General features: G+C 44.4%; 1 protein-coding gene across 4 annotated transcripts in view; it reads left to right on the top strand.

Annotated features, from left to right (window-relative positions):
* The window catches only part of LOC137331097 (protein phosphatase 3 catalytic subunit alpha), a 331,953-nt gene that overhangs the window by 278,996 nt on the left and 26,626 nt on the right, over positions 1–26,331 (top strand). For all 4 annotated transcript variants that reach the window (XM_067994725.1, XM_067994710.1, XM_067994717.1 and 1 more), the window contains exon 9: positions 23,217–23,342. In XM_067994725.1, the coding sequence (XP_067850826.1) occupies positions 23,217–23,342 (126 nt within the window). The remainder of the gene's footprint in view (positions 1–23,216; positions 23,343–26,331) is intronic.

Raw genomic sequence — 26,331 nt, 5'->3', positions numbered from 1 at the left:
CACAGTTCAAGGTGCACGAAGGCACAGTCAACAGTGGCTGTGCCATTCTTTGCTGATTCTGTGCCCACATGACTCAAAGTAAGAAAGACTTGCATTAATACAGTGCCTTTCATGACCTCAGGACATCCCAAAGTGCTTTACAGGCAATGAAGTACTTTTTTGCAGTGTAGTCACTGTTGTAATGTAGGAAAATTTGCAAACAGCAAGCTAATTTGTTTTAGTGAAGTTGGTTGAGGGATAAATATTGGCCCAGGTCACTAGGGAGAACTCCCCTGCTCTTCTTCGAAATAGTGTCATGGGATCTCTTACATCCATCTGAGAGGGCAGACAGGGCCTCTGTTTTAACGTCTACACCCGAAAGACGGCACCTCCGACAGTGCAGCACTCCCTCAATACTGCCCTGGGAGTGTCGGCCTGGATTTTGTGCTCAAGTCCCTGGAGTGGGACTCGAACCCACGACCTTCTGACTCAGAGGCGAGAGTGCTGCCCCACTGAGCCAGAGCTGACACTGGACTGTTGTTGCCGTGATTGGCGGCAGCAGATATTGATCACTGAAGAATTTATTTGCAATTGCTATCTGCAGGACTGTTTAAAAAAAAAAATGAGCGATCATAGCTTTCCTTCAAATTAAAGACTAAGAGTCTGCCAAAAGTATGTTCCAATCAAACTGGTAGAGCTAAGTAAGTGTTGATGTCACATTGCTGAATCCAGTTCACAGTTTGCATCATCTTCGTCCCAATTCTTCGGACCTAACATAATTTTACCAATCAGGCGTTTTAAACAACTCCCAAATTTTGTTGTGATTTTATTTTCCCTGCCTCTGGTTGCCCCCCTCCCTCCCTCCCCCCAGCTCAAATGTCTTTCGGTATGAAATAATTAACAGACTGGGGAGGACCAGGGGACGTGAGTTTAAACTATGGAAGATGTTGGGCGGTTCTTCTTTACAAGAGTGAGGGAGGGAGGATGTGTTTAGTCGCGATGCTCTGGCCATCGTGGTGTGGGGCAGGCTTGATGGATCAGCTGGTCTTTTCCTGCCCGTATGTTCGTAAGGACGTGCGCTGAACATTGGAGTAAGTCGGCCACTGCTCAGTACGTCCCCAGATGGCACAGCTGAGCTCAGAGCTGCCACAGTGGGAATCTGGGACAGAAACTCATGCCCCACCAACTCGATGAGCAACATGTGGAGCCTGTTGCCCATAGAAGCTTTGTTTTGTTCTGATTTCATTAATTCTGGTTAAGAACCAGACAGTTATGCTCTCTATTATATTATAAAAAAGGATATAGAGGCACTGGAGAAGGTGCAAAATAGGTTCACAAGAATGATACCAGAACAGAGAGGTTACACCTATCAGGAAAGATTGAACAGGCTGGGGCTCTTTTCTTTAGAAAAGAGAAGGCTGAGGGGTGACCTGATAGAGGTCTTTAAGATTATGACAGGGTTTGATGGGGTAAACATAGAGGAGATGTTTCCACTTGTTGGGGAAACCAGAACTAGGGGTCATAAATATAAGATAGTCCCTCATAAATCCAATAATGAACACAGGAGAAACTTCTCTACCCAGAGAGTGGTGAGAATGTGGAACTCACTACCACAAGGAGTAGTTGAGGTGAATAGTGTAGATACATTTAAGGGGAAGCTAGATAAACACAGGAGGGAGAAAGGAATAGAAGGATATGCTGATTGGGTGAGATGAAGTAGGGAGGGAGGAGGCTCGTGTGGAGCATAAACACCGGCACAGACCAGTTGGGCCGAATGGCCTGTTTCTGTGCTGTAAATCCTATGTAGTTCTCACTTAAAGAACCAGAAAGGATGTAGCTATTTAAACTTTTTAAAATTGTTCTTTAATTTCATTTGCTCTGGTCATCTGTGGATACGAGTGCCTGAATTGTTGTAACCAGCCATGTTTGTGTGAGACATCCAACCAAAAACACATCTCTTAGACTAGCTCGTTCTTTGTAAAACGATACAGAAAGCGGTTACAATGATTGCTGTTACTTGGACCTTTACTAAAGTATTTATTTCTTATAAATATTTTATGTCAAGATCAAATGATTGCAACATGAATGGATATCATTCCATTAGCATCTCCGTTGACTACACACAGAGCCCTTGCCTTATGAAATATTGAAGTTGTTTTATTGAATTATTCTAATTAACAATACATTAGACTTTGATCATTTCTAACTTATAACCCATTTCCAGTAGTGGATTTATTGCTTTAATGAGGCTTCTGAAGACTAGGTCCATGACTGTTTATAATGTCTATCGGCCCTTTTACTCCCAAACGAGTGGGTCCCTCGGTCTGCACACCCCCTTGACATCTGATTGTGTTTGGTGTTTTCTGCTGGTTATTGCCCCATCACTTCCGCCTGTACGGACCTATCCAGACGTCCTGTTCCCCAGAGCATCAAATCCTTCCGTGGCCTTGCTCCGGCCAATGTCTGCAGCCTCGAACGGACTTTCCCTCCAGCTTCCTTTTGGTCTTCAGACTTCCGACTGGAGCCTCCTGTACGTCATCCCACTCACGCCACCATTGGTGACACAAATTTCAGCCATCTACGCCCTGCGCTCTGGAACTCCATCCCTAAACCCTAGTCCCTTTGCCCTCCTTTTAAAATTCTTCTCAAAATCCAGTTTATCACATAAGCCTGCAATCGTAGAATCATACAGCACAGAAGGAGGCCCATCGTGCCTGTGCCAGCTCTTTGAAAGAGCTATCCAATTAGTCCCACTCCCCTGCCCTTTCCCCATAGCCCTGCAAATTTTTCCCCTTCGAGTATTTATCCAATTCCCTTTAGGAAGTTATTATTGAATCTGCTTCCACCGCCCTTTCAGGCAGCGCATTCCAGATCAGAACAACTCGCTGCGTAAAATTCTCATCTCCTCTCTAGTTTATTACCAATTACCTTAAATCTGTGTCCTCTGGCTACTGACCCTTCTGTCAGTGGAAACAGTTTCTCCCTATTCACTATATCTAAACCCCTTATGATTTTGAACACCTATTAAATCTCCCCTTAACCTTCTCTGCTCTAAGGAGAACAATCCCAGCTTCTCCAGTCTCTCCACATAACTGAAGTCCCTCATCCCTGGTACCATTCTGGTAAATCTTTTCTGCACCCTCTCTCATCCTTTTTAAAGTGCGGTGTGCAGAATTGGACACAATACTCCAGCTGAGATCTAACCAGTGTTTTATAAAGGTTTAGCAATAACTTCCTTGCTCTTGTATTCTGAGCCTCTATTTGTAAAGCCCAGGATCCCAATGCTTTTTAACATCCTTCTCAACTTGTCCTGCCACCTCCAAAGATTTGTGTACGTACACCCCCAGGTCTCTCTGTTCCTGCACTCCCTTTAAAATTGTAGCATCCCTCTTAAACACGCTTCACTGGCTCTCCACTAATGCCGTGTAAAGTGGCTTGGGATGTTTTTGTATTTCAAAGGCCGTCTATAAATGCAAGTTGTTGTCGATAAAGCCACTTCTTAAAACTAGGAGTGGGAGGATCTATCAAGATTAGGGAACAGCTGGAATATTTAAAGCGATGACTAGTCTCGATGACATTGTGACGAACAATCAGCCTTTGAGTTCCACGGTCTGCCTGTACTGGTGTCAGTGTCCAGCCCGTGAATGCATTAAACTGATATTTTTTTTAAGTCTTTTTTTTTCCCCATTTTTTTCATAGTTCTGAATGCTTTGTAGAGTTTGTTTTTCTTACTCCAAAATGGGAGGGGCATTGTCTTTTGCACCTCAGCATGGTTTGCGGATGTAGGAAGCAAGAATTATTTTTTTTCCCCTATACCCTGCAGGGCCTGATGTGTTTTTTGAAGTGAAAGGTCAGAGAATCTGTTTCTGTTTCCTGAAAGATCAAAAGAACTAGAACAAGAGCTCGGGAGCCTGGCCAGGATAAATGGGGCCTGTCAAATCCGCCAGCAAAATGTGGTGGGAAAAAATAGTGTCATTGCAGTCCTGATAATTGGTCTGATTTTCGAAGTCAATGCTGGTGACTCTCGAAGCAGCAAACGTCGTTATTTAAAGGGGCACTGTCCCATTTGGTGACTAATCAACACATCACAGATGTAGTATCATGATTGTAGTTAAAATGACTCCCCTTCTGCTCCTCACCACCCCCCCAACCAAAAAAACAAAAAATGTTTCGCCCGCATCATCTCTGCCTAAATCTTCTGATCACGACTGTCCTCCTTTAAAGAAGATAATGTCAGTGCTTATATATCTGAGGCAGTGGTTCAGACCTCCCATAGTTTGTTTACGTGAAGGATCGGCCCTTCCATTAGTTCTCCTCTGAGCAGAGAAGGTTAAAGGGGAGATTTACTAGAATGATTCCAGGGATGAGGGACTTCAGTTGCGTGGAGAGACTGGAGAAGCTGGGATTGTTCTCCTTGGAGCAGAGAAGGTTAAGGGGAGATTTGATAGAAGTGTTCAAAATTATGAAGGGTTTGGATAAAGTAAACAAGGAGAAACTGTTCCCATTGGCAGGAGGGCCGGTAACCAGAGGACACAGATTTAAGGTGATTGGCAAAAAAAAAACCAGAGGGGGAGAATTTTTTTTTATGCAGCGAGTTGTTCTGATCTGGAATGCGCTGCCTGAAAGGGCGGTGGAAGTAGATTCAATAATAACTTTCAAAAAGGGAACTGGATAAATACTTGAAGGGGAAAAGGCAAGGGAGTGGGACTAATTGTAATCTTACAAGGAGCCAGCACAGGGACTATGGGCTGAATGGCCTCCTTCTGTGTTGCATCATTGTATGATTCATAAGTATCTATCTGTTATTTAATAATCCCACCGGTGTGCATTGGAAGATGCTGAATTGACTAAATTCTGAATGTTAAACCCTTACTAAGCGTTACCCATCGCATATTGGTAAAATACACTAAACTGCCTGGGCAATGTTTCCTCAGGACCTAGAATACTAAATATTGTGGGAAAGTGGTCATTTTAATGAACATTTTAATAAATTAAATTAAAATTTAATTTTAATGAACAGAGAATTCTTTTTTTTAATTTTCAAATTTAAAAAGCCAAAATTTTTTTTTTGTAAAAGTTTTAAATTCAGATTGGGCACTTCAACAGTTTTGCACCTTGAAAGTGGGGTGATTCATTACTGTATTCAAAATAGGTTGAGATGCAGAACCCTGTTTTGTTTATGTAACAATGCAAAAACCCTGCAGCACAAACTGATTGGAAGGCAAGCATCAGATATCGGAGTGAGAACTTTTCAAATAAAACCTGCCAAGTGAGTGGTTACAAAATGTACAGACGTGGAATCCCGAGTTACTGCATGAGGAATGTTGGACAAGTCTGTACCAGCCAGGCAGACACAGTTAGTCATAACTCCCACTGAAATCATCTTTGGCCTCATTAAATTTGGTTTTAATTTTCTTGTTTTGTCTTGTTCAGTGTTTTTTTTTTGCTTTGTTCTCGACTGTGAGTTCAGCCCCTGTGCTGTGGTGTGATTTGTCCATTTGCGATTCTGTCAAAGTTCTTGCTCGGGTTACTGACCAGTTGGCACATTAATGTGTTTGTGCAGTGTTTTACCACAGACATCACACTTTGAATGACCAAAGTATGAAGTAATTAGCCTGTTCTGCCTCGTTGAGTTTTCATTAAAACTTGAGTTAAACAAAGTGTTTTCACTGTTTTCTATTTCAGTGATGAATTTAATGTGGTCCTTGGGTTGTGGAGGGGGAGAGGAAGATATGCGAGTTTGTGTGTGTGTAACGTATGTATGTAATATAAATGCTATTTTATAATGGCAGGATCATTGGGCGAAGAAAAAATATGCTGGAAATACAGTCTTGGCACAAAGTTGTCAGTTACACACCACTGCTCTAGAATGGAGTGTTTTACTTCATCTTGCACTGCGTGGTTTAAAATTAAAGTTTCCTCTTTTTCCGCTCTCCGCTAAGTTTACAGGTCTGGATTCTCTCCTGCCTCCAAACACTACCTAATGCTTAATATCTAACCTCTCCGGTCAGATCAAATATTTTGTTGCTGGAAAGTGGTTTTACGATAACTGCCTACTGCCACTTCCATGACATCACCCGTCTCCGCCCCTGCCTCAGCTCATCTGCTGCTGACACCCTCATCCGTGCCTTTTTTTACCTCTAGACTCAACAATTCCATTGCTCTCCTGGCCGGCATCCCACCCTCCGTAAACTTGAACTCATCCAAAACTCTGCTGCCTGTATCCTAACTCGCACCAAGTCCCGTTCACCCATCACCCCCTGTGCTCACTGACCTACATTGGCTCGCGATCCGAAAACGCCTCGATTTTAGAATTCTCATCCTTGTGTTCAAATCTCTCAAGGCCTCGCCCCCTCCCTATCTCTGTAACCTCCTCCAGCCCTACAACCCTCCGAGATCTCTGCGCTCCAATTCTGGCGTCTTGTTCGTTCCAGATTTTAATTGGCGGCCGTGCCTTCAGCTGCCTCGGTCCTAAGCTCTGGAATTCTCTCTCTCTAAACCTCTGCCCCTCTACCTCTCCTCCTTTAAGACGCTCCTTAAAACCTATCTCTTTGACCAAGCTTTTGGTCACCTGTCCTAATGTCTCCTCATTTGGCTCTGTGACACATTTTGCCTGATAATCGCTCCTGTGAAGCGCCTTGGGACGTTTTACCATGTTAAAAGATGCTATGTGAACACAAGTTGTTTAATTTTTTTTTTGTTCTTGTTTAAAACCTAAGTTCAGTAGCTTATTTTACTCACAGACTAAGGGTTGAGAATGCTGCTGGTCACTTTTTCTCACTGCAATATGGCAGTATGCAAGAGGAGGCTGGCAGTCAGAGGAGGGAAAGGCAGGGGAACCTGTGCTTTCATTTTTGCGTAGTTTAATGTCAGCTTCACAATGTACAGTCTGGGCAGCAAAAATATATAACAAGGGTCAACTCTGGGTGGACATATTCCTGGAGGTTTCATCACATAACCTCCTGCCTCCAACTGCCCCGCCCCTACACTCCCGCCATTGGCCGCCAAACACGCCCATCCTCATAGTGGAAAGTGAACGGACTCTTTGTTTCTCAACTCTGTGATTCTTGACTGTCAGTCAAACAGCCTTTTTTCCCCATGTTTTGATATTTTTATAACTAATAAACAAAAGTATTCAAAGAATTTTTTAAAACCACCTTTTTATTGCCCCTGTGACCTATCTTCATGGGTTTTGCTCGCAGCAGTGTCCTGGAAATTAATCTTTTAATTCCCGGAGACTCCAGGACGATCCTGGAGGGTTTGGCGACCCTAAGGGTCATTGAACAGAGATTTGCGAGGTCCTTTCTGTTGAGGTAGGTCATCTGCTGGGTGAAGAGAGTTGGGAATATCATGTATTTCAGCCGTTTATTTTTTTGGCATTAAGTTGTCGAGAGGAGAGGAGAAAGCGAGAGATGTAGTAGGTTGGATTTTATCTGTTTAAACCAGAATATTTGAGCAGTAGTGTGATTGAAAACCAGCGCTCGCTCACCAGTAGCAGGTTTGGCCCATCCTCATAATTTGCCTTCCCTCCCCATAGGACAATAATGAAGTAAGTGACTTTTGATTTCATTCAAAAGACATCATTTTACAACTGTCACAGCACAAGTCATTTATACCGAAAAGGAGAATTTCAGGCTTCATAACTTCCCAATTTGTTTTTCTACAGTCGGCGATCTCCCATGACATTATAGTCTATTGGCAGGCCAGCCATGTATTCCACTAATCTTCACAATCATTTTCTAAGTCAAACATTTTGCTGTTTTCTTTTATGGTCTCTACCACTGACTTTTTTAATAATTACTGACATTTACTTCATATAAAAAAAATACGTTTTTTTTTTCTCTTGTGCTTCAAAAGATAGATTACTTACTATTTTACTTAAGTCGGTCCTGTCACATAATGTTACGTCATGGGAATTTACGTTCCTACCTACAAGAACACTGCAATCACGCAACTGTTTTTTAAAAAAAGATATAATGCAAAAATATACACACAAGTACTTGCTAATTGTATATCAGTAAACACAATGATGGTGTTTCAACAAATTAAGCGCTGGTTTCCAGTCGAATGCAGCCAAATGAGCTTACTCACTAAGAAAAGGGGAGTGAGTGGGCAATGCAGGAAGACTCAGTTCATGAAATGAATTAGGAAGGGTTTAGTCTGAGTGGAAATGTACTGTATTAGTACATGTCCATCTGTTAACCTGATCTCCGATTTAACCTACTTTCACCTCTAACATCGCCCGTCTCCGCCCCTGCCTCTGCTTATCTGCTGAAACCCTCACCCATGCCTTTGTTACCTCTGGACTCGCCTATTGCAATGCTCTCCTGGCCGGCCTCCCATCTTCCACCCTCCATAAACTTGAGCACATCCAAAACGCTGCTGCCCGTATCCTGACTCGCACCGAGTCCTGTTCACCCACTGTGCTCGCTGACCAACACTGGCTCCTGGTCTGCCAATGCTTCGATTTTAAAATTCTCATCCTTGTTTTCAAATCCCTCCATGACCTCGCCCCTCCCTATCTCTGTAACCTCCTCCAGCCCTACAACCCTCCGAGATCTCTGCGCTCCTCCAGTTCTGGCCTCTTGCGCATCCTCGATGTGTCTAATTGCTCCTGTGAAGCGCCTTGGGATGTTTTTACTATGTTAAACATGCTTGATAAATGCAACTTGTTAAATGCCATCAATAAATTTCATGATTTTTTTTTAAACTTGAAAATCTAGTTTGTGCAAAATACCAAGCCATTAATTTTTAGCCTGTGATGGGTGGGCTGTTAGTGGCTGTTGTGTTCTGTTGCTTACATTTTATCTGACACTAGATCTGCAAAAAAAAAACGAGGTATATTTTTTTTAACACACGTTTTAAACAGTTGACAAATTGAAGACCTGTGAACTGACTGTGAGTGTGTTGCTGCTTAAAAGGTGGCTGCTAGTGACTTCACGGAGAAGCTGTTACAATTCTATTGAGAATTCTTGTTGGAACTTTTAAGGCCAAACTAGTAGATGTGCCTGAGGGAACGAGGTGTCTGTTGATGAGCTGAGCTTGTGCTGCAGGAATTGGCTGTTGCTGGCAGGTTTGATGGACAGGCTGAGACAGAAAGTGTTGGCCCAACCCTTTGGGACATTCATTAGTCCTTTCCGGTGGCAGTTCTCACAAAGCCACGCTGACAGTTCCTCTTCATTTGAGCTTTTTTTTTTCCTCCTCCGAGCTATTCTTCACCGCTCGGGCTTAGGGAGTCAACTTAAATACGATGCTGCTGCCTTCCGCACGCTAAACGTTTAAGCACAGACGTACTCGGCTTTTTTGAGTTAGAAGTTTACAGCACAAGGAGGCCGTTCGGCCCATTGCCTCTGTGACAGCTACTGCCTTGCTGTCGCTTCATAGCCTTGCATCTTAGACCGAATTCCCCAGGACTCAAGGAGGGTCTTAAGAGCTGAAATGTTGACTGACTTTTTCTCCACAGACGCTGTCTGACCTGCTGAGTGTTTACAGCTTCCTCTGGTTTTTGTTTTCAGGTTTTCAGATTTCCAGCATCCGCAGTATTTTGCATTTTGTTTGTATTAAGTTCCCATTCCTGTCCAAATCTAAGTGTTTTGGTTCCATATCTGATCCCTCCATCATCATTATTAATGTTTCTGTCTTTCTAATTTTGTTTTGATTGCTTTGTGCATTTATATACATACCATTCAATCATAACTTCAATTTTTTGGAATATTGACTCTTATTCTTAATCCTGGTTTTCGTATTTAATTTTTTGATACCCCACTTGTTCCTTCAGCTGATTCTCTCACTAGGGGACATATTTTCAAATTGAACAGTGCATTAGAATGTGATTTTTTTTTTTTGCTGGTATTTATTGAGTTTTATATGCGTACACTGGGGAAAGGTACATATATATGCACATAGGGACACTAGCAACTGAGAGAAAATACAGATGATTTAAAAGAAAGACTTGCATTTATATAGCGCCTTTCACAACCCCATGACGTCCCAAAGCGCTTTAGAGCCAATGAAGTACTTCAGAAGTGTAGACACTGTCGTAATGCAGGAAACGCGGCAGCCAATTTGCGCACAGCAAGATCCCACAAACAGCAATGTGATGATGACCCAATAATCTGTTTAGCTGATGTTGGTTGAGGGATAAATATTGGCCCCAGGACACCGGGGAGAACTCCCCGGCTCTTCTTCGAAATAGTGCCATGGGATCTTTTACATCCACCCGAGAGGGCAGACGGGGCCTCGGTTTAACATTTCTTCTGAAAGACGGCACCTCCGACAGTGCAGCACTCCCTCTGTACTGCACTGGGAGTGTCGGCCTGGATTTTGTGTTCAAGTCTCTGGAGTGGGACTTGAACCCACGACCTTCTGACTCAGAGGTAAGTGCGACCAACTGTGCCACAGCTATTGTGTATATGCAATATTATCAATAGATAATTAACATTTAATCTACTATAGAGTCACAACAGGGAAAAAAATAGTTTTATCATCCCCGTCCACTTCTCCCAAAATGAACTTCCTACTCCCATTTCTAACTCACCCAAGCAAAGCCAGCCTGTCCCCGAGAGATCCACAGGTACGTTAAAAGATGCAACAAAATAAAAAGTGAGGATTTGGATTCATACAAAACTAAGTTGAAGATAACTAAAGATTTTAGCTAGTGGTAAGAGAGATATTGGGAAGTGTTCGCTTTGTTTGAAGTAGGAGGCATTTAAAAGACCAGGTAACACTTCGATAAATGTCAACTTTGCTCAGTTGCTGTCGCTCCCACTGCTGAATCAGAAAAGTCATGGATTCAAGCTCCACTCTGGGAATTGAGCACATAATCCAGGCTGATACTTCAGGGCAGTACTGAGGGAGTGCTGCGCTGTCGGAGGGTCAGTACTGAGGGAGTGCTGCACTGTCGGAGGGTCATACTGAGGGAGTGCTGCGCTGTCGGAGGGTCAGTCCTGAGGGAGTGCTGCGCTGTCGGAGGGTCAGTACTGAGGGAGTGCTGCGCTGTCGGAGGGTCAGTACTGAGGGAGTGCTGCGCTATCGGAGGGTCAGTACTGAGGGAGTGCTGCGCTGTCGGAGGGTCAGTACTGAGGGAGTGCTGCACTGTCGGAGGGTCATACTGAGGGAGTGCTGCGCTGTCGGAGGGTCGGTACTGAGGGAGTGCTGCGCTGTCGGAGGGTCGGTACTGAGGGAGTGCTGCGCTGTCGGAGGGTCAGTACTGAGGGAGTGCTGCGCTGTCGGAGGGTCGGTACTGAGGGAGTGCTGCGCTGTCAGAGGTGACATCTTTAAGGTGAAACGCTAAACTGAGGCTCGTCTGCATGATCAGGTGAATGTAAAAGATCCCATGGCACTATTTGAAGAACAGAGCCGTTGTCCTGTATCTCCTGGCCAACATTCATCCCTCAACCAATACCAACAAAATCAAATTAACTGATCATTTATTTAATCAGTAATTTTTGACTTGGCTGTACTCTCATTATCTGTTATATTTGTTTACATTAGAACAGAGACCGCACATGGAAGGTTGATTGAGGTGTTTTGGGATGTCCCAAGGATGAGAGAAACTACTATGTAAATGTAAATTCTTAACATTTTTTTTAAAAATATGCACACGTGCATTTTGCAGGGCACTGAGGACACGATTGTAGTCGACACCCAGCTAATCCATGCATTCCATTCACCCGTTTATTAAAATCATCTTTCCCATTTAAAAATATTCAAAAGATCAGGTTTGGAGTTAGTTTTAGATCGCGATCAGGGAAACTTGCTGATATGGATTTCTTTATTAAAAATTTTCAACAATAATCTGATGCTTGTGAAATGTCCAATTTAGTTGCAAGTGTATTTTTTGTGTAAATTGTAAATGTCGTGATTGCTTTGGGTGAAGTGTCAGATTCTGCGGAGTAACTTTGCAAGCTGCTTTACTGTCTCGTATCGCCTCCGGTGATTATTTTAGATCTGCTTGTTACTGACCACAATCTGATCCTTAGCACTCGTCACTGTACTTTGAATCACTGAAAAACAGTTTGCAAATTTCATCCCAAAATACTGTACCTACAGCATCTTCTTGCTTTTTTTTTTAAAAAAGACCTCCTGCTGAGAACTGCCTGTGCTAATGGTCTGCTGCTACGGAGATGTTATTTACGTTCATACTCCCGGGTTTCAGTCACCAAACACTCTGAGCATTTGCAGGAGTGGTGGCCGTGATTGTGGGAGGTTTTTACTTTCAAATGCAGAACCCGTGTTAGCGAAACGTGTCGCATGTTCCCATAGCAACTGAACCTGCAAACTCTTCTGGAAATGTTACGTGAGCTGATTTTTTTCCCCCACCCCCCTGCAGCACGTCAGTCACCTCAAGACTGAAAGAAATAACTGGGATGTCAATTAGGAAAATGAGAAACGATGGCACAAAATAAGAAGTCAGTACATGGTCGACACACTGTCGTTTCACACGGGACGGTAAATGCACCTGCAGGACAGCAATTAGTGCTGAGAATTCAGCCTTCAGGATTTAGCTTAAAAGGTCCAAAATTGAGGTGTTTGTAAAATCCAATCTAAGGATTTATGTAGAATTTATAGCACAGGAAAAGGCCATTCGGCCCAACCAGTCTATGCCGGTGTTTATGCTCCACACGAGCCTCCTCCCACCCATCTTCATCTCACCCTATCAGCATATCCTTCTATTCCTTTCTCCCTCATGTGTTTATCCAGCTTCCCCTTAAATCCATCTACACTATTCACCTCAACTACTCCTTGTGGTAGTGAGTTCTACATTCTCACCACTCTCTGGGTAAAGAGGTTTCTCCTGAATTCCCTATTGGGTTTATTAGTGACTATCTTATATTTATGGCCCCCAGTTTTGGACTCCCCCACAAGTGGAAACGTCTTCTCTCTGTTTACCCCATCAAACGCAGTCATACTTTTATTATTTAATCTTGGTTTCTAGTGAACTGCCTGCTATCTGCTATTAAACATCGGTCTGCTGAAGCACTAACTATGCTGTAGACCGACACCAGAGACCAAATGCAACCCCTCCACCCCAAAAATCTGGTGTAAGCCCAACGAAACCACAAGGGAACCTGGATGTATCCTTGCCACTGAAAAGAAAAAAGAAAGACTTGCATTTCTATAGCGCCTTTCACGACCTCAATGTCCCAAAGCGCTTTACAGTCAGTGAAATACTTTTTGAAGTGTAGTCACTGTTGTGATGTAGGAAATGGAGCAGCCAATTTGTGCACAGCAAGATCCCACAAGCAGCAATGTGATAATGACCAGATAGTCAGTTTTTTCAGTGATGTTGGTTGAGGGATAAATATCGGCCAGGACGCCGGGGAGAACTCCCCCCCCCCCCCCCCCCCCCCCCCCCGCTCTTCTTCAAAATAGCGGCCGCGGGATCTTTAACGTCCGCCTGAGAGGGCAGACGGGGCCTCGGTTTAACGTCTCATCTGAAAGACGGCGCCTCTGACAGTGCAGCGCTCCCTCAGTAGGGGAAAAGAAGAGGTTGGGGGTGGAGGGGGGGGAAGGATTCAGGGAGTGGGGGGGAGGGGGGTGTGTTTAGTCGCGACGCTCAGGCTATCACGACCGTGGGGCAGGCTTGATGGACCAATTTAACGACGGTGCCGCTGGAAAATTGTTGCGAGGTGTCTGAATGAACTGCCGTTGGGAGCAACAAAGTGCCTTTTACGGTTCAAGGTTCTCTGCATTCAGTTGCAGCGTTTGCGGAGTTGGGCTAGTGAAGGGGTTAATCCTGCACTCTTATGGAGGAACCATATGTCTGCAACATAATGTCTCCAGAAATGGCCTTCCACGGATGAAGGCTTTGTTGCTAAATCTGATGTAAACCACCATGGGATTTTCACCAGCAGCGGCAGGATTTGCATTGGTTGAAACGCTGTAAATAGCTACACAGCAGGCAGGGGCTTCTCTGGCTATTGAAGCGGAGAGGGGGATCGTCATTCAAACCCCGGTCTCCGAGGTGACTGAAGTACATTTGTTATTTTTCAAAGAAGAAACAAAATGATTTGAAGGTCAGAACTCCCCAGCAGTCAGATTTAAATCTGTTCCCACGTAGGTTTAGGGAGAGAATACATCAAATCATTGAAACATGTTTTAATAACAAAACAATAAAATAGAAGCAGTGAGTGCTGGGATTTTCTCCCAAATATCATTTTCTGTTTTTATTTCAGATTTCCAGCATCCACAGTGTTTCGCTTTTGATATAGTAATGTCTGGGTTTCGCTTTGCGCTATGGACCAGGTGTGAGAGTCCCTGGGTACATTTTCAGAGACTCCACTCTCCGTGTAGAGTCTTGCTCAGTGAGAGCATGATTTAATGAGCAGATAAAGTCAAGGCCTTACGGAGGGTGCAGAGGAGATTTACCAGAATGGTGCCAGGGATGAGGGACTTCAGTTATGTGGAGAGACTGGAGAAGCTGGGATTGTTCTATTTAGAGCAGAGAAAGTTAAGGGGAGATTGGATAGAGGTGTTCAAAATCATGAACTGTTTTGATAGAGTAAATAAGGAGAAACTGTTTCCAGTGGCAGGAGGGTCGGTAACCAGAGGACACAGATTTAAGATAATTGGCAAAAGAACCAGAGGGGAGAGGAGGAGAATTTTTTTTTACGCAGCGAGTTGTTATGATCTGGAATGCGCTGCCTGAAAGGGCGGTGGAAGCAGATTCAATAATAACTTTCAAATGTAAGGAATCTTACAACACCAGGTTATAGTCCAACAATTTTATTTTAAAATCACAAGCTTTCGGAGATTATCCCCTTCGTCAGGTGAGTGAGTGAATAAGAGGTTCTCAAACCTTACTCACTCACTCACCTGACGAAGGGGATAATCTCCGAAAGCTTGTGATTTTAAAATAAAATTGTTGGACTATAACCTGGTGTTGTAAGATTCCTTACATTTGTCCACCCCAGTCCATCACCGGCATCTCCACATCATGGCAACTTTCAAAAGGGAATTGGATAAATACTTGAAGGGAAAAAATTTGCAGGGTTATGGGGAAAGGGCAGGGGAGTGGGACTAATTGGATGGCTCTTTCAAAGAGCCAGAACAGGCACGATGGGCCGAATGGCCTCCTTCTATGCTGCAAGATTCTACGATGTGAAATAAATAACAAGATGAATGATTAATTTTAATGAACAGAAAATTGGGAGCACTGAGAATTGAGGGCGCTGAAATTCTGCTCCAGTTCTTTAACCCGAGCTCCTGACCAGCGAGATCTGGATTTCTGATCTTGTGCATGACTCTGAGCTGATTAATGGGTGCTCACACATACAGGAGGTTTCAGCCTCCACTGCTCTATCAGGATTCCTTCCCATGGGTTGATCATTGCTTTTATGAACATAACTTTCTGATGTCATTAGTCCTAAATTTGCCTTTTACCAATTAGACCTTTTTCCCCTTGTCCTACTCCGATTGAGTTGATGTACTGTCACGGGTTTACAGTTTCTGCATGATTCACTGCCGTTTACATCTCTAAGATCATCTCTGTTGGGCCGCCAACACTGGTTGGATGTATTCCTGGAGATTTCATCACATGACCTCCAATCACCCCACCCCCACATTCCCGCCATTGGCCGCCCGACACATCCATCCTCACAGTGCCCCGCCCCCACACTGCCGCCATTGGTCGCCCGACGCATCCATCCTCACAGTGCCCCGCCCCCACACTGCCGCCATTGGTCGCGCGACGCATCCATCCTCACAGTGCCCCGCCCCCACACTGCCGCCATTGGTCGCCCGACGCATCCATCCTCACAGTGCCCCGCCCCCACACTGCCGCCATTGGTCGCCCAACGCATCCATCCTCACAGTGCCCCGCCCCCACACTGCCGCCATTGGTCGCCCAACGCATCCATCCTCAGTGCCCCGCCCCCACACTGCCGCCATTGGTCGCCCGACGCATCCATCCTCACAGTGCCCCGCCCCCACACTGCCGCCATTGGTCGCCCGACGCAACCATCCTCACAGTGCCCCGCCCCCACACTGCCGCCATTGGTCGCCCAACGCATCCATCCTCAGTGCCCCGCCCCCACACTGCCGCCATTGGTCGCCCGACGCAACCATCCTCACAGTGCCCCGCCCCCACACTGCCGCCATTGGTCGCCCAACGCATTCATCCTCAGTGCCCCGCCCCCACACTGCCGCCATTGGTCGCCCGACGCATCCATCCTCACAGTGCCCCGCCCCCACACTGCCGCCATTGGTCGCCCGACGCATCCATCCTCACAGTGCCCCGCCCCCACACTGCCGCCATTGGTCAGTCAAACAGCCAACTTTCCAATCGCCAAATATTTTTTTTGCAACTAATAAATCAAAGTGCTCAACGAAAATGGAAATAACGTACAATTGTTTTTTACGCCCCTATGATTTTTCTTCTCGGGATTGTCCTTATAGCAGTGTCCTGGAGATTAGTCTTTTAATTCCTGGAAACTCCAGGACTATCCTGCAAAGTTGGCAACCCCCTATCTCTCCTTCATCTCCATTCAAATGCAAAACAAGTTATTCCTCATAAGTCAGGCCTGATCAGGCCTAGGGATCAGTCTTGTGGCTCTCTGAACTGCCTCCTGAGCTTGTATTGTTTCTTTTCGGTTTTACTGAACGCTGTACTCCAGGTGTGATCAGACGCGTGACTTGCCCTAACTTGTACTCAACTCTTTTGGCCACATAGTTAGCATTCAGTAAGAAGTGGGGAGAGCATGTATGGGCCTGACGGTCTTTTCTCACGAGAAGTCTGTGTACTTAACGTTCTATTTGTTTTGTTTATTGCCGCTGGACATATTGAGTGTTGAGCCTGCCAAAGCCCCCAGATCTCCCTCCGATTCACCCTTCGTTATCTCAGTGACGTTCACGCAGTTCTCACATCACCATTTTTATCTTCCTATGTGCAGTACTGTACACTGGCCTTGTTACATTTTTAGCAGCTGTTTCTCTGTAAATTGAGAGTTTTTGACTCCCCTCCAATTTAACAACAGCAAAACACAACAACTTGCATTTTTAATGTCGTAAAACGTCCCCAAGACGCTTCACAGGAGCGATTTTCAAAACAAGATTTGACACCAAGCCACATCAGGAGATATTAAGACAGGTGACAAACAGCTTGATCAAAGAGGTAGGTTTTAAGGAGCGTCTTAAAGGAGGAAAGGGAGGTAGAGAGTTGGAGAGGTTTAGAGGGGGAATTGCAGAGCTTAGGGCCCAGGCAGCTGAAGACACGGCCGCCAGTGGTGGAGCGATGAAAATCGGGGATGCGCAAGAGGCCAGAATTGGAACAGAGCAGAGATCTCGGAGGGTTGTAGGGCTGGAGGAGGTTACAGAGATAGGGAGGGAGCGAGGCCATGGAGGGATTTGAAAACAAGGATGAGAATTTTAAAATCGAGGCATGGCCAGACCAGGAGCCAATGTAGGTCAGCGAGCACAGTGGGTGATGGGTGAACGGGACTTGGTGTGAGTTAGGATACGGGCAGCAGAGTTTTGGATGAGCTCAAGTTTACGGAGGGTGGAAGATGGGAGGCCGGCCAGGAGAGCATTGGAATAGTCGAGTCTGGGGGCAACAAGTTTTGCAGTCTCTTCTTATCAACTAAAACACTGTCTGACTGGAATCCCTTTTACTAACTGAACATTGCTACCAGAAACTCACAGAAAAGCTAAAGTGAATAATTAGGGGATATCAAACGCGCAATTGCGAGCGAGCATTCCTCACTGAAACATTTGTTAATAAATAACCCTGACCTAAAATTTTTGCTACCAACAGAGTTTAATCACTCCAGGGTAGTTTGCGTGTCCCACTGTACTGTATTTTCCCCACAAAATGAGCAATGGTCCCTGGCAAACCAAGCCCTGTGCTGAAGCACTCTCTCTGCCTTGATCTGAGCTGCTTGTTCTACATGCACAGGTACAGAAAATAATCAAAAAGGCTAATGGAATGCTGTCCTTTATATCTAGAGGACTGGAATACAAGGGGGTAGAAATTATGCTGCAGCTATACAAAGCCCTGGTTAGACCGCACCTGGAGTACTGTGTTCAGTTCTGGGCACCGCACCTTAGGAAGGACATATTGGAGGGAGTGCAGCGTAGATTTACTAGAATGATACCTGGACTCCAAGGGTTAAATTACGAGGAGAGATTACACAAACTAGGGTTTGTATTCCCTGGAATTTAGAAGATTAAGGGGTGCTTTGATCGAAGTTTTCAAGATATTAAGGGGAACTGATAGGGTAGACAGAGAGAAACTATTTCCGCTGGTTGGGGAGTCTAGGAGTAGGGGACATAGTCTAAAAATTAGAGCCAGGACTTTCAGGAGTGAAGTTAGGAAACATTTCTACACACAAAGGGTGGGAGAAGTTTGGAACTCTCTTCTGCAAATGGCAGTTGATGCTAGCTCAATTGTTAATTTTAAATCTGAGATTGGTAGATTTTTGTCAGCCCCATATACCTTAATACCTTTGGTTAAGGCGGGTATATGGAGTTAGGTCACAGATCAATCAATATCTCATTGAATGGCAGAACAGACTCGAGGGGCGAAGTAGCCTCCTCCTGTTACTATGGTCCTATGCACTGCAGTGCTGCAATCGTCACAGGCACTGTTTAAAGGGTGCCTTCCTCCAAGGCCTTTTCTGGTGATGCCAAGTTTGTCTTTTAAAGCTGAATGCTTGGCCATTAGGTCGATTGCTGCAATTTTTATGACCTACACGTGAATCGGTAACGTCTAGCTGCAGTTAAAGTAAGCAGCTAAGATCCGCAGTGTAAGGACTGCAGTATCGAGGTATGTCGTTCTACATTGCCTCAATTCATAGAATCGTACAGCATAAAAGGAGGTCATTCGGCCCTTCGTGCCTGTGCTGGCTCTTTGAAAGAGCTATCCAATTAGTCCCACTCCCCCTGCTCTTTCCCCATGGCCCTGCACATTTTTCCTTTTCAAGCATTTATCCAATTCCCTTTTGAAAGTTATTATTGAATCTGCTTCCACCGCCCTTTCAGGCAGCGCATTCCAGATCATCACAACTCTCTGAGCTTTTAAAAAAAAATTCTCCTCATCTCCTCTCGTTCTTTTGCCAATTACCCTAAATCTGTGTCCTCTGGTTACCGACCCTCCTGCCAGTGGGAGCAGTTTCTCCTTATTTGCTCTGTCAAAACCCCTCATGATTTTGAACACCTCTATTAAATCTCCCCTTAACCTTCTCTGCTTTAAGGAGAACAATCCCAGCTTCTCCAGTCTCTCCGCATAACTGAAGTTGGCTCCCGCCTCAAAAGTGTTGTGTCGAGATGTGTTGTGGAAATCCGAGGTCACACGTGACATGTTGTGTTTTGAATCACTTTTTATTAAAGTTATATAAAGTCCAAGTTTAATGTTAAGCAAGAGCTGGAGCGAAGCGACCAATTGTTGACTGTGGGGAGAAACTTGTCCCCTTTTTTGTCTGTTGTGGGGAGGCTCTTTACCCTTTAATCTATACTTCATTGCAACAAAAAAACAGTGTGCGGAGTTATTTTAATGAAAGTAATATTTTGCCTCCACTGGTACTGAAGGTTTGAGGAAGATTTATTGATGGAGCTGCAGAGCCCCCTTGTGTAGAGTGGCAATACACCCTGTGACCTGGCTCAATGTTTCTGCCATTACAGCTGTCTCCATTTAAATTATGATCTTTAATGCTGTTTCATCTCTCTACTGTTCCATAAGTAACTGTTGGAAATCCTCCAGAGGCACTAACTTGTACTAATTCACAGAAAATCACTGACCTCATTTGATGTACTGGATGATTTCTAGCTCATAATTTTTTTTCTCTTTTTTTTGTAAGAATAATCTGTGCTTTAAAAGAAAGAAAGAAGTTACATCGAGTAACATCGAAACTACAGCGTAGAAACAGGCCATTCGGCCCAACAGGTCTATCCCGGTGTTTATGCTCCACACGAGCCTCCTCCCTCCTTACTTCATCTCATCCTATCCCCCTATCCTTCTATTCCTTTCTCCCTCATGTGTTTATCCAGCTTCCCCTTAAATCCATCTACACTATTCGCCTCAACTACTCCTTGTGGTAGTGAGTTCCACATTCTCACCACTCTCTGGGTAAAGAAGTTTCTCCTGAATTCCTTTTTGGATTTGTTAGTGACTCTTTTACATTTATGACCCCCAGTTTTGGACTCCCCCACAAGTGGAAACATCTTCTCTGCATCTACCCTATCAAACCCTATCATTATCTTAATGACCTCTATCAGGTCACCCCTCAGTCTTCTCTTTTCCAGAGAAAAGAGCCCCAGCCTGTTCAGTCTTTCCTGGTAAGTATATCCTCTCAGTTCTGGTATCATCCTTTGAATCTTTTTTGCACTTTCTCGAATGCCTCTATATTCTTCAAAAGTACTTCATCCTGAGGTCGTGAAAGGCACTATATAAATACAAGCCTTTCTTTTTTCTTGTAATCCTCAAGATCATTCCTGATGATCAATTCCAGTATTTCACACTGAATTGAAGTAAGCTGTGCCTGTTTTGTAACCCATTTAGATTACGGGTTTCATCATAAGCCTGTTCCAATCTGCGGTACCTCGCCAGTTAATACCCTCCCTCCATAGCCTGTTTGCTGTGGAAATGCTAAAAGCAGTCAAGGGTCAACAGGGTTGTTCATAACCCCCCTCCTCTAGTCCCTGGCTCCCCCCAACCCCCTCAGTAGGATGGCAGAGATGAGGAAATCATGGTATGAGGAGACGTAGGCCTAGATCCGACATTTCTTGCCACCTGAGTTCATGCCCATGTGCACAAACCCATTGTGCCACTTGTCTGACTGCCACAAGCAGTGGCATGTCAAAGAGAGCACATGGAACCCTTGGCTTTGTCAAACAGAGGCACAGAGTACAAAAGCAAGTAAGTTATGCTACAACTTTATAAATCTCTGGTTAAGCCCCAGCTGGAGTATTGTGTTCAATTCTGGGAAGGATGTGAAGGGTGCAGAGGCAGTTTACCCAGATGATACCAGGGATGAGGGACTTCAGTTATGTGGAGAGACTGGAGAATCTGGGATTGTTCTCCTTCGAACAGAGAAGGTTAAGGGGAGATTTGATAGAGGTGTTCAAAATCATGAACGGTTTTGATAGAGTAAATAAGGAGAAACTGTTTCCAGTGGCAGGAGGGTCGGTAACCAGAGGACACAGATTTAAGGGAATTCGCAAAAGAACCAGAGGAGAGATGAGGAGAAATTTTTTTATACAGTGAGTTGTTATGATCTGGAATGCGCTGCCTGAAAGGGCGGTGGAAGCAGATTCAATAATAACTTTCAAAAAGGAATTGGATAAACACTAGAAGGAAAAAAGTTGCAATGTTATGGGGAAAGAGCAGGGGAGTGGGACTAACTGGATAGCCCTTTCAAAGAGCCGGTACAGGCACGATGGGCTGAATGGCCGCCTTCTGTGCTGTATCAGTTTATGATTCTATAAATGAATTTTGAGTTTCTGAAATGCAAACCCAATGATCCATTTGTATGAAACCATTGAGTGTATGGCTGAAAACCTTGCTCTATCTGACATCTGCATCTTAAAGGAGTCCTGTTTTCAAGGAAGTGTTTAGAAACACGTTCTTGATTGTTTTGGAAGGTAAATAACATTTTCTGGTTCTTCCTCCCTCCCCAGTACGAGACTGTATTGAGGAGATAGTCTCTCACTTTCTTTGGCGCATCACACAAGCCACAGTCCAACTGCATTCCGTGTGATCTCTCAATTATTTGTTTGGCATTAAAGTTCAGCTGCCATTTGGCTGTCAGCGAGCAGAGCCTGAGAGGGACATGAAACCAGTATTCCAAGTCTGATCCGACATTGTGAACAGCTACTGGTCTCAAGCCAGTACCAGCCGGGCAAGGATACACCAGGACTGAAGAGTCCGTTAGTTATCTCATCTCAGCCAGGGTATGCTCAGTGTGTAGGGATGTACACTGAGGGATGGTCAGTTAGATGAGGGTACCACAAGTCTGGGGAACTGTATCCCAGCACAGGTCAGCACCTTCCAAGAGGAGAGTGGGTGGAAAACTGAACCCAGCACTTGGGGCATTAATGTCATTGGTGCAACTGCATCACAATTCAGATCTAACTTTCCACTGCTAAATATTGTATTGGAAAACCACACGCTGATTTACACCATTCCCAAAATAAAATATTTTTTAAAACAAGATAAATGTATTCCTCAAAGGTTGGAATCTACAAGGGTAATTTCCTGGCTTCTCCCTGCCAGGGCCACATTCCACACTCTGGAAATGTGAACTCATCCAAAACTCTGCTGCCCGTATCCTAAATTAAAAACAGAAAATGCTGGAAATACTCAGCGGGCCAGGCAGCATCTGTGGAGAAAGAAACAGAGTTAACGTTTCAGGTCGATGACCTTTCGTCAGAGCTGGCCGTATCTTAACTCTCACCAAGTCCCGTTCTCCCATCACCCCCTGTGCTCGCTGACCTACATTGGCTCCCGATCCGGGAACGCCTAGATTTTAAAATTCTCATCCTTGTTTTCAAATTCCCTCCATGGCCTCGCCCCCTCCCTATCTCTGTAACCTCCTCCAGCCCTACAACCGGCCGAGATATCTCTGCTCCTCCAGTTCTGGCCTCTTGTACATCTGTGATTTTCATCACCCCACCATTGGCGGCCGTGCCTTCAACTGCTTAGGCTCTAAGCTCTGGAATTCCCTCCCTAAACCTCTCTGACCCACTCTCCTCCTTTACATCCTAATATCCTAATATCTCCTTACGTGGCTTGGTGTCAAATTTTTGTCTGAACGCTGTGAAGCGCCTTGGGACGTATTACCATGATAAAGGTGCTATATAAATGCAAGTTGTTGCCAGGGCCCATTGGGCACGTGCTATATATAAGTGCCGGACAATTGTGTGCAGCGTGCTCCCGAATATTCGTTACGAACCACTAGCGGGTGAAGTTCGAAAATTACCCCTTTAACTTTCATTCTTGCTTGTTGGGCTGAACCCATCGATGATTACAATGATTTCCTTGGCGATAAAATGACAATCGAATTTGAAGTAGAATATGTTACTTCACCCTGTGCCATGAAATTCTATCAGTGTCTCAGTTCATACTTAACACAGTAGCAGAAAACTTGTGCAGCTAACATATCTAGTCAGGTTTTCAGTTGTATTTTTGTACAGTTTGATTGCATTCATTCTATATTTTTCTATGTTTCTATGTACTCTTGTGTTTCGGACCTTCACAGAAAATTGCTGATCTTTTATTTTCCTGGCTTTTGTTTGTCTTCCAGCCGCGGTTTTGAAATACGAGAACAACGTCATGAACATCCGTCAGTTCAACTGTTCCCCTCATCCCTACTGGCTGCCCAATTTCATGGATGTTTTCACTTGGTCCTTGCCGTTTGTTGGAGAGAAAGGTTTGTAACTGCGCGTCAACAGCTGGATTTCGATCAGGTCAATGGGAACAAGTAACGACCCAATTTTTTGAAACTAAACGTTCATGCGTTTCTATAATAAATGAATTTATGCCTTTTGAGTCACCAAGTTTTGTTTTTGTCTAAAATGGAAGTAGTTGGAGGAAGTCTCTCCCTTGGGGATTCCTTCGAAACTGCGATTGCAGCTTTCCTTTTTAAGAAGTATTATACAGGGTCAGCTTAGCAGGCTGGACTGCCTACACCAATTTGAAATGTTCCGTGTAAATAAACAGCAGATCACTCGATGGGCCGTCTGCCAGTTGGAAACACCCTATGTAATTGAGCAGTAGGAGCAGAGATCAATGTGGAGACAAGCCCCTGTGGAAATCATTCCCATTGCAAGTCCAGACACAAGTAATGTACTTTTTAAAATCCACAAGTTTTTTTTCAGTGCTTTCTATACAGCTGTGGGGGGTTTTTTTTTGTTGAGAAAACTGGAGATTAAAGACATTGTCGAACTTTTTATCCTGCAGCATTACCACTGGTGGGAGGGTCGGTAACCAGAGGAGACAGATTTAAGATAATTAGCAAAAGAATCAGAGGGGAGATGAGGAATGTTTTTTACGCAGCGAGTTGTTCTGATCTGGAATGCGCTGCCTGAAAGGGCGGTGGAAGCAGATTCAATAATAACTTTCAAGAGGGAATTGGATAAATAAGGGATAACGTTGCAGGGGATCTTTTACATCCATGAGGGAGGGCAGACGAGGCTATGGGGAAAGAGCATGGGGTGTGGGACTAATTGGATAGCACTTTCAAAGAGCTGGCACAGGCAGGATGGGTCGAATGGCCTCCTTCTGTGCTGTATCATTCTATGATTCTCTCCCTTTTTAGATGAAGGATTGTGGTGCTGAGAAATGAATCTACAAAAAGCATTAGATAAAATTTGCAACTGGGCAGATCATTGATTGGCAGAATTCAATGCAGATAAATGCAGGGTGTAGTACACATTGGTGTGAAAAATAGGTTTCACAAGTACACAGTGGATGATGTGGAAATAGCTAAAGATGAAGCAGAGAAAGAAAAAGAAAGACTTGCATTTGCTGAATGGCCTCCTTCTGTGCTGTAAGATTCTGTGATTCTATATAACTCCTTTCACCACCTCAGGACGTCCCAAAGCGCTTTACAGCCAATGAAGTACTTTTGAAGTGTAGTCACTGTTGTGATGTAGGAAATGCAGCAGCCAATTTGCGCACAGCAAGATCCCACAAACAGCAATGTGATAATGACCAGATAATCTGTTGATGATGTTGGTTGAGGGATAAATATTGGCCCAGGACACGGTGGGGGGGGAGAACTCCCCTGCTCTTCTTCGAAATAGTGTTGTGGGATTTTGTTTTTATGTCCACCCGAGGCGGCAGGTGGGGCCTCTGTTTAAGGTCTCATCCGAAAGACGGCACCTCTGACACTGCAGCACTCCCTCAGTACCGCACTGGGAGTGATTATGGGCTCAAGCCTCTGAAGTGGGACTTGAACTCACAACGTTCTGATTCACAGGTGAGATTGCTTTGAAATTATATTTGTGACTGAGTGTAGCATATATAGGCAATGCCAGCTGACGTCTCGAATAACTGTAGATTAGATTTAGCTGTTAAGTTCCATTTTTAGAGGTGCTGAGCTCATTGGTGGTGTAAAGTGAGGTGTAAACCTCCCAGGTTAATTAATATTTTCACCTAATTAAGGAACAGTATTATGAAGAGAAATTCCACCTCTCATTGTGTCCTATGTTGTGCTTCTTATCTTTGCTATTACATAAATAATGAAATGCAGATACTTTTTTTAAAAAAAAACTATTATTCTTTTATATCCATTCACTAGGACTGCAAAAAATGTTAGAAAACTCACTGCCTCGCCCCTCCCTATCTCTGTAACCTCCTCCAGCCCTACAACCCTCCGCGATCTCTGCGCTCCTCCAATTCTGGCCTCATGCGCATCCCTGATTTTCATCGCTCCACCATTGGCGGCCGTGCCTTCAGCTGCCTAGGCCCAAAGCTCTGGAATTCTCTCCCTAAACCTCTCCACCTCTCTACCTCTCTCTCTCCTCCTTTGAGACGCTCCTTAAAACCTACCTCTTTGACCAAGCTTTTGGTCACCTGTCCTAATATCTCCTTATGTGGCTCGGTGTCAAATTTAGTTTGATAATCGCTCCTGTGAAGCAGCTTGCGTCGTTTTACTACATTAAAGGCGCTATATAAATGCAAGTTGTTAGAAAATGAGAATATCAGATAAATTTAACCTTGCTTTACGCTGTATCATCTCCAAATCCAATCTGGCATGAAACCTACCCAATATTGCATTGACCGTTCAAACTGGGACATAGCTCGAACACTGAAGTTACAGGATTTATTTGTTTAATTTTGTTAGGAACAAATGAAAATGATATTGCCAGAATCCTCTTTACCCATGGCAGTGCAACTGCACTTAATAAATCCAGCAGATTACTCTGGAGTCAAAAGCAAACCGAGTATAAGGAAAATGGCAATAAAAAACAAAGGAAGCTTAAGGGAAGGGTTGGAAATAAAGGTTTCTATGACTAGAAACCTGAAGCATGAGGTCTTTTTTTGGGCTGGGATACATTATATTCCCAGAAACGCTCAGGACTGTGCGAGTTATCAGTAGCTTCCTCATGCTGCACAGTGCTGTCATTATCTGCAGACCTGCCAAACCCCGTTCACCCCATTAAAATATAACGACTCCCTCTGCTGCGCATGCATGACATTTCAGCCAATGGCAAAAGAGATTAATCGCTATGCTTCATGGCACAATTTAAACCAGACTCAAGACCCTCATTTCCACGGCTGTGGAACGTATCGTGTCAGGGGCGGCCACAAAAAGCTGGTACTTGCTGAAAATGTGAGTCACTGGCGATGTCCAACTGATGCAATCATCATTTGATGGGGTAACATGTGCGTCCATGCTGTGGTCAGGAAGATGG

Source organism: Heptranchias perlo, chromosome 1, assembly GCF_035084215.1.
Source record: "Heptranchias perlo isolate sHepPer1 chromosome 1, sHepPer1.hap1, whole genome shotgun sequence".
NCBI lineage: Eukaryota > Metazoa > Chordata > Chondrichthyes > Hexanchiformes > Hexanchidae > Heptranchias > Heptranchias perlo.
Note: the sequence above shows the minus strand (reverse complement) of the source record. Positions and strands in the feature narration are given on the sequence as shown.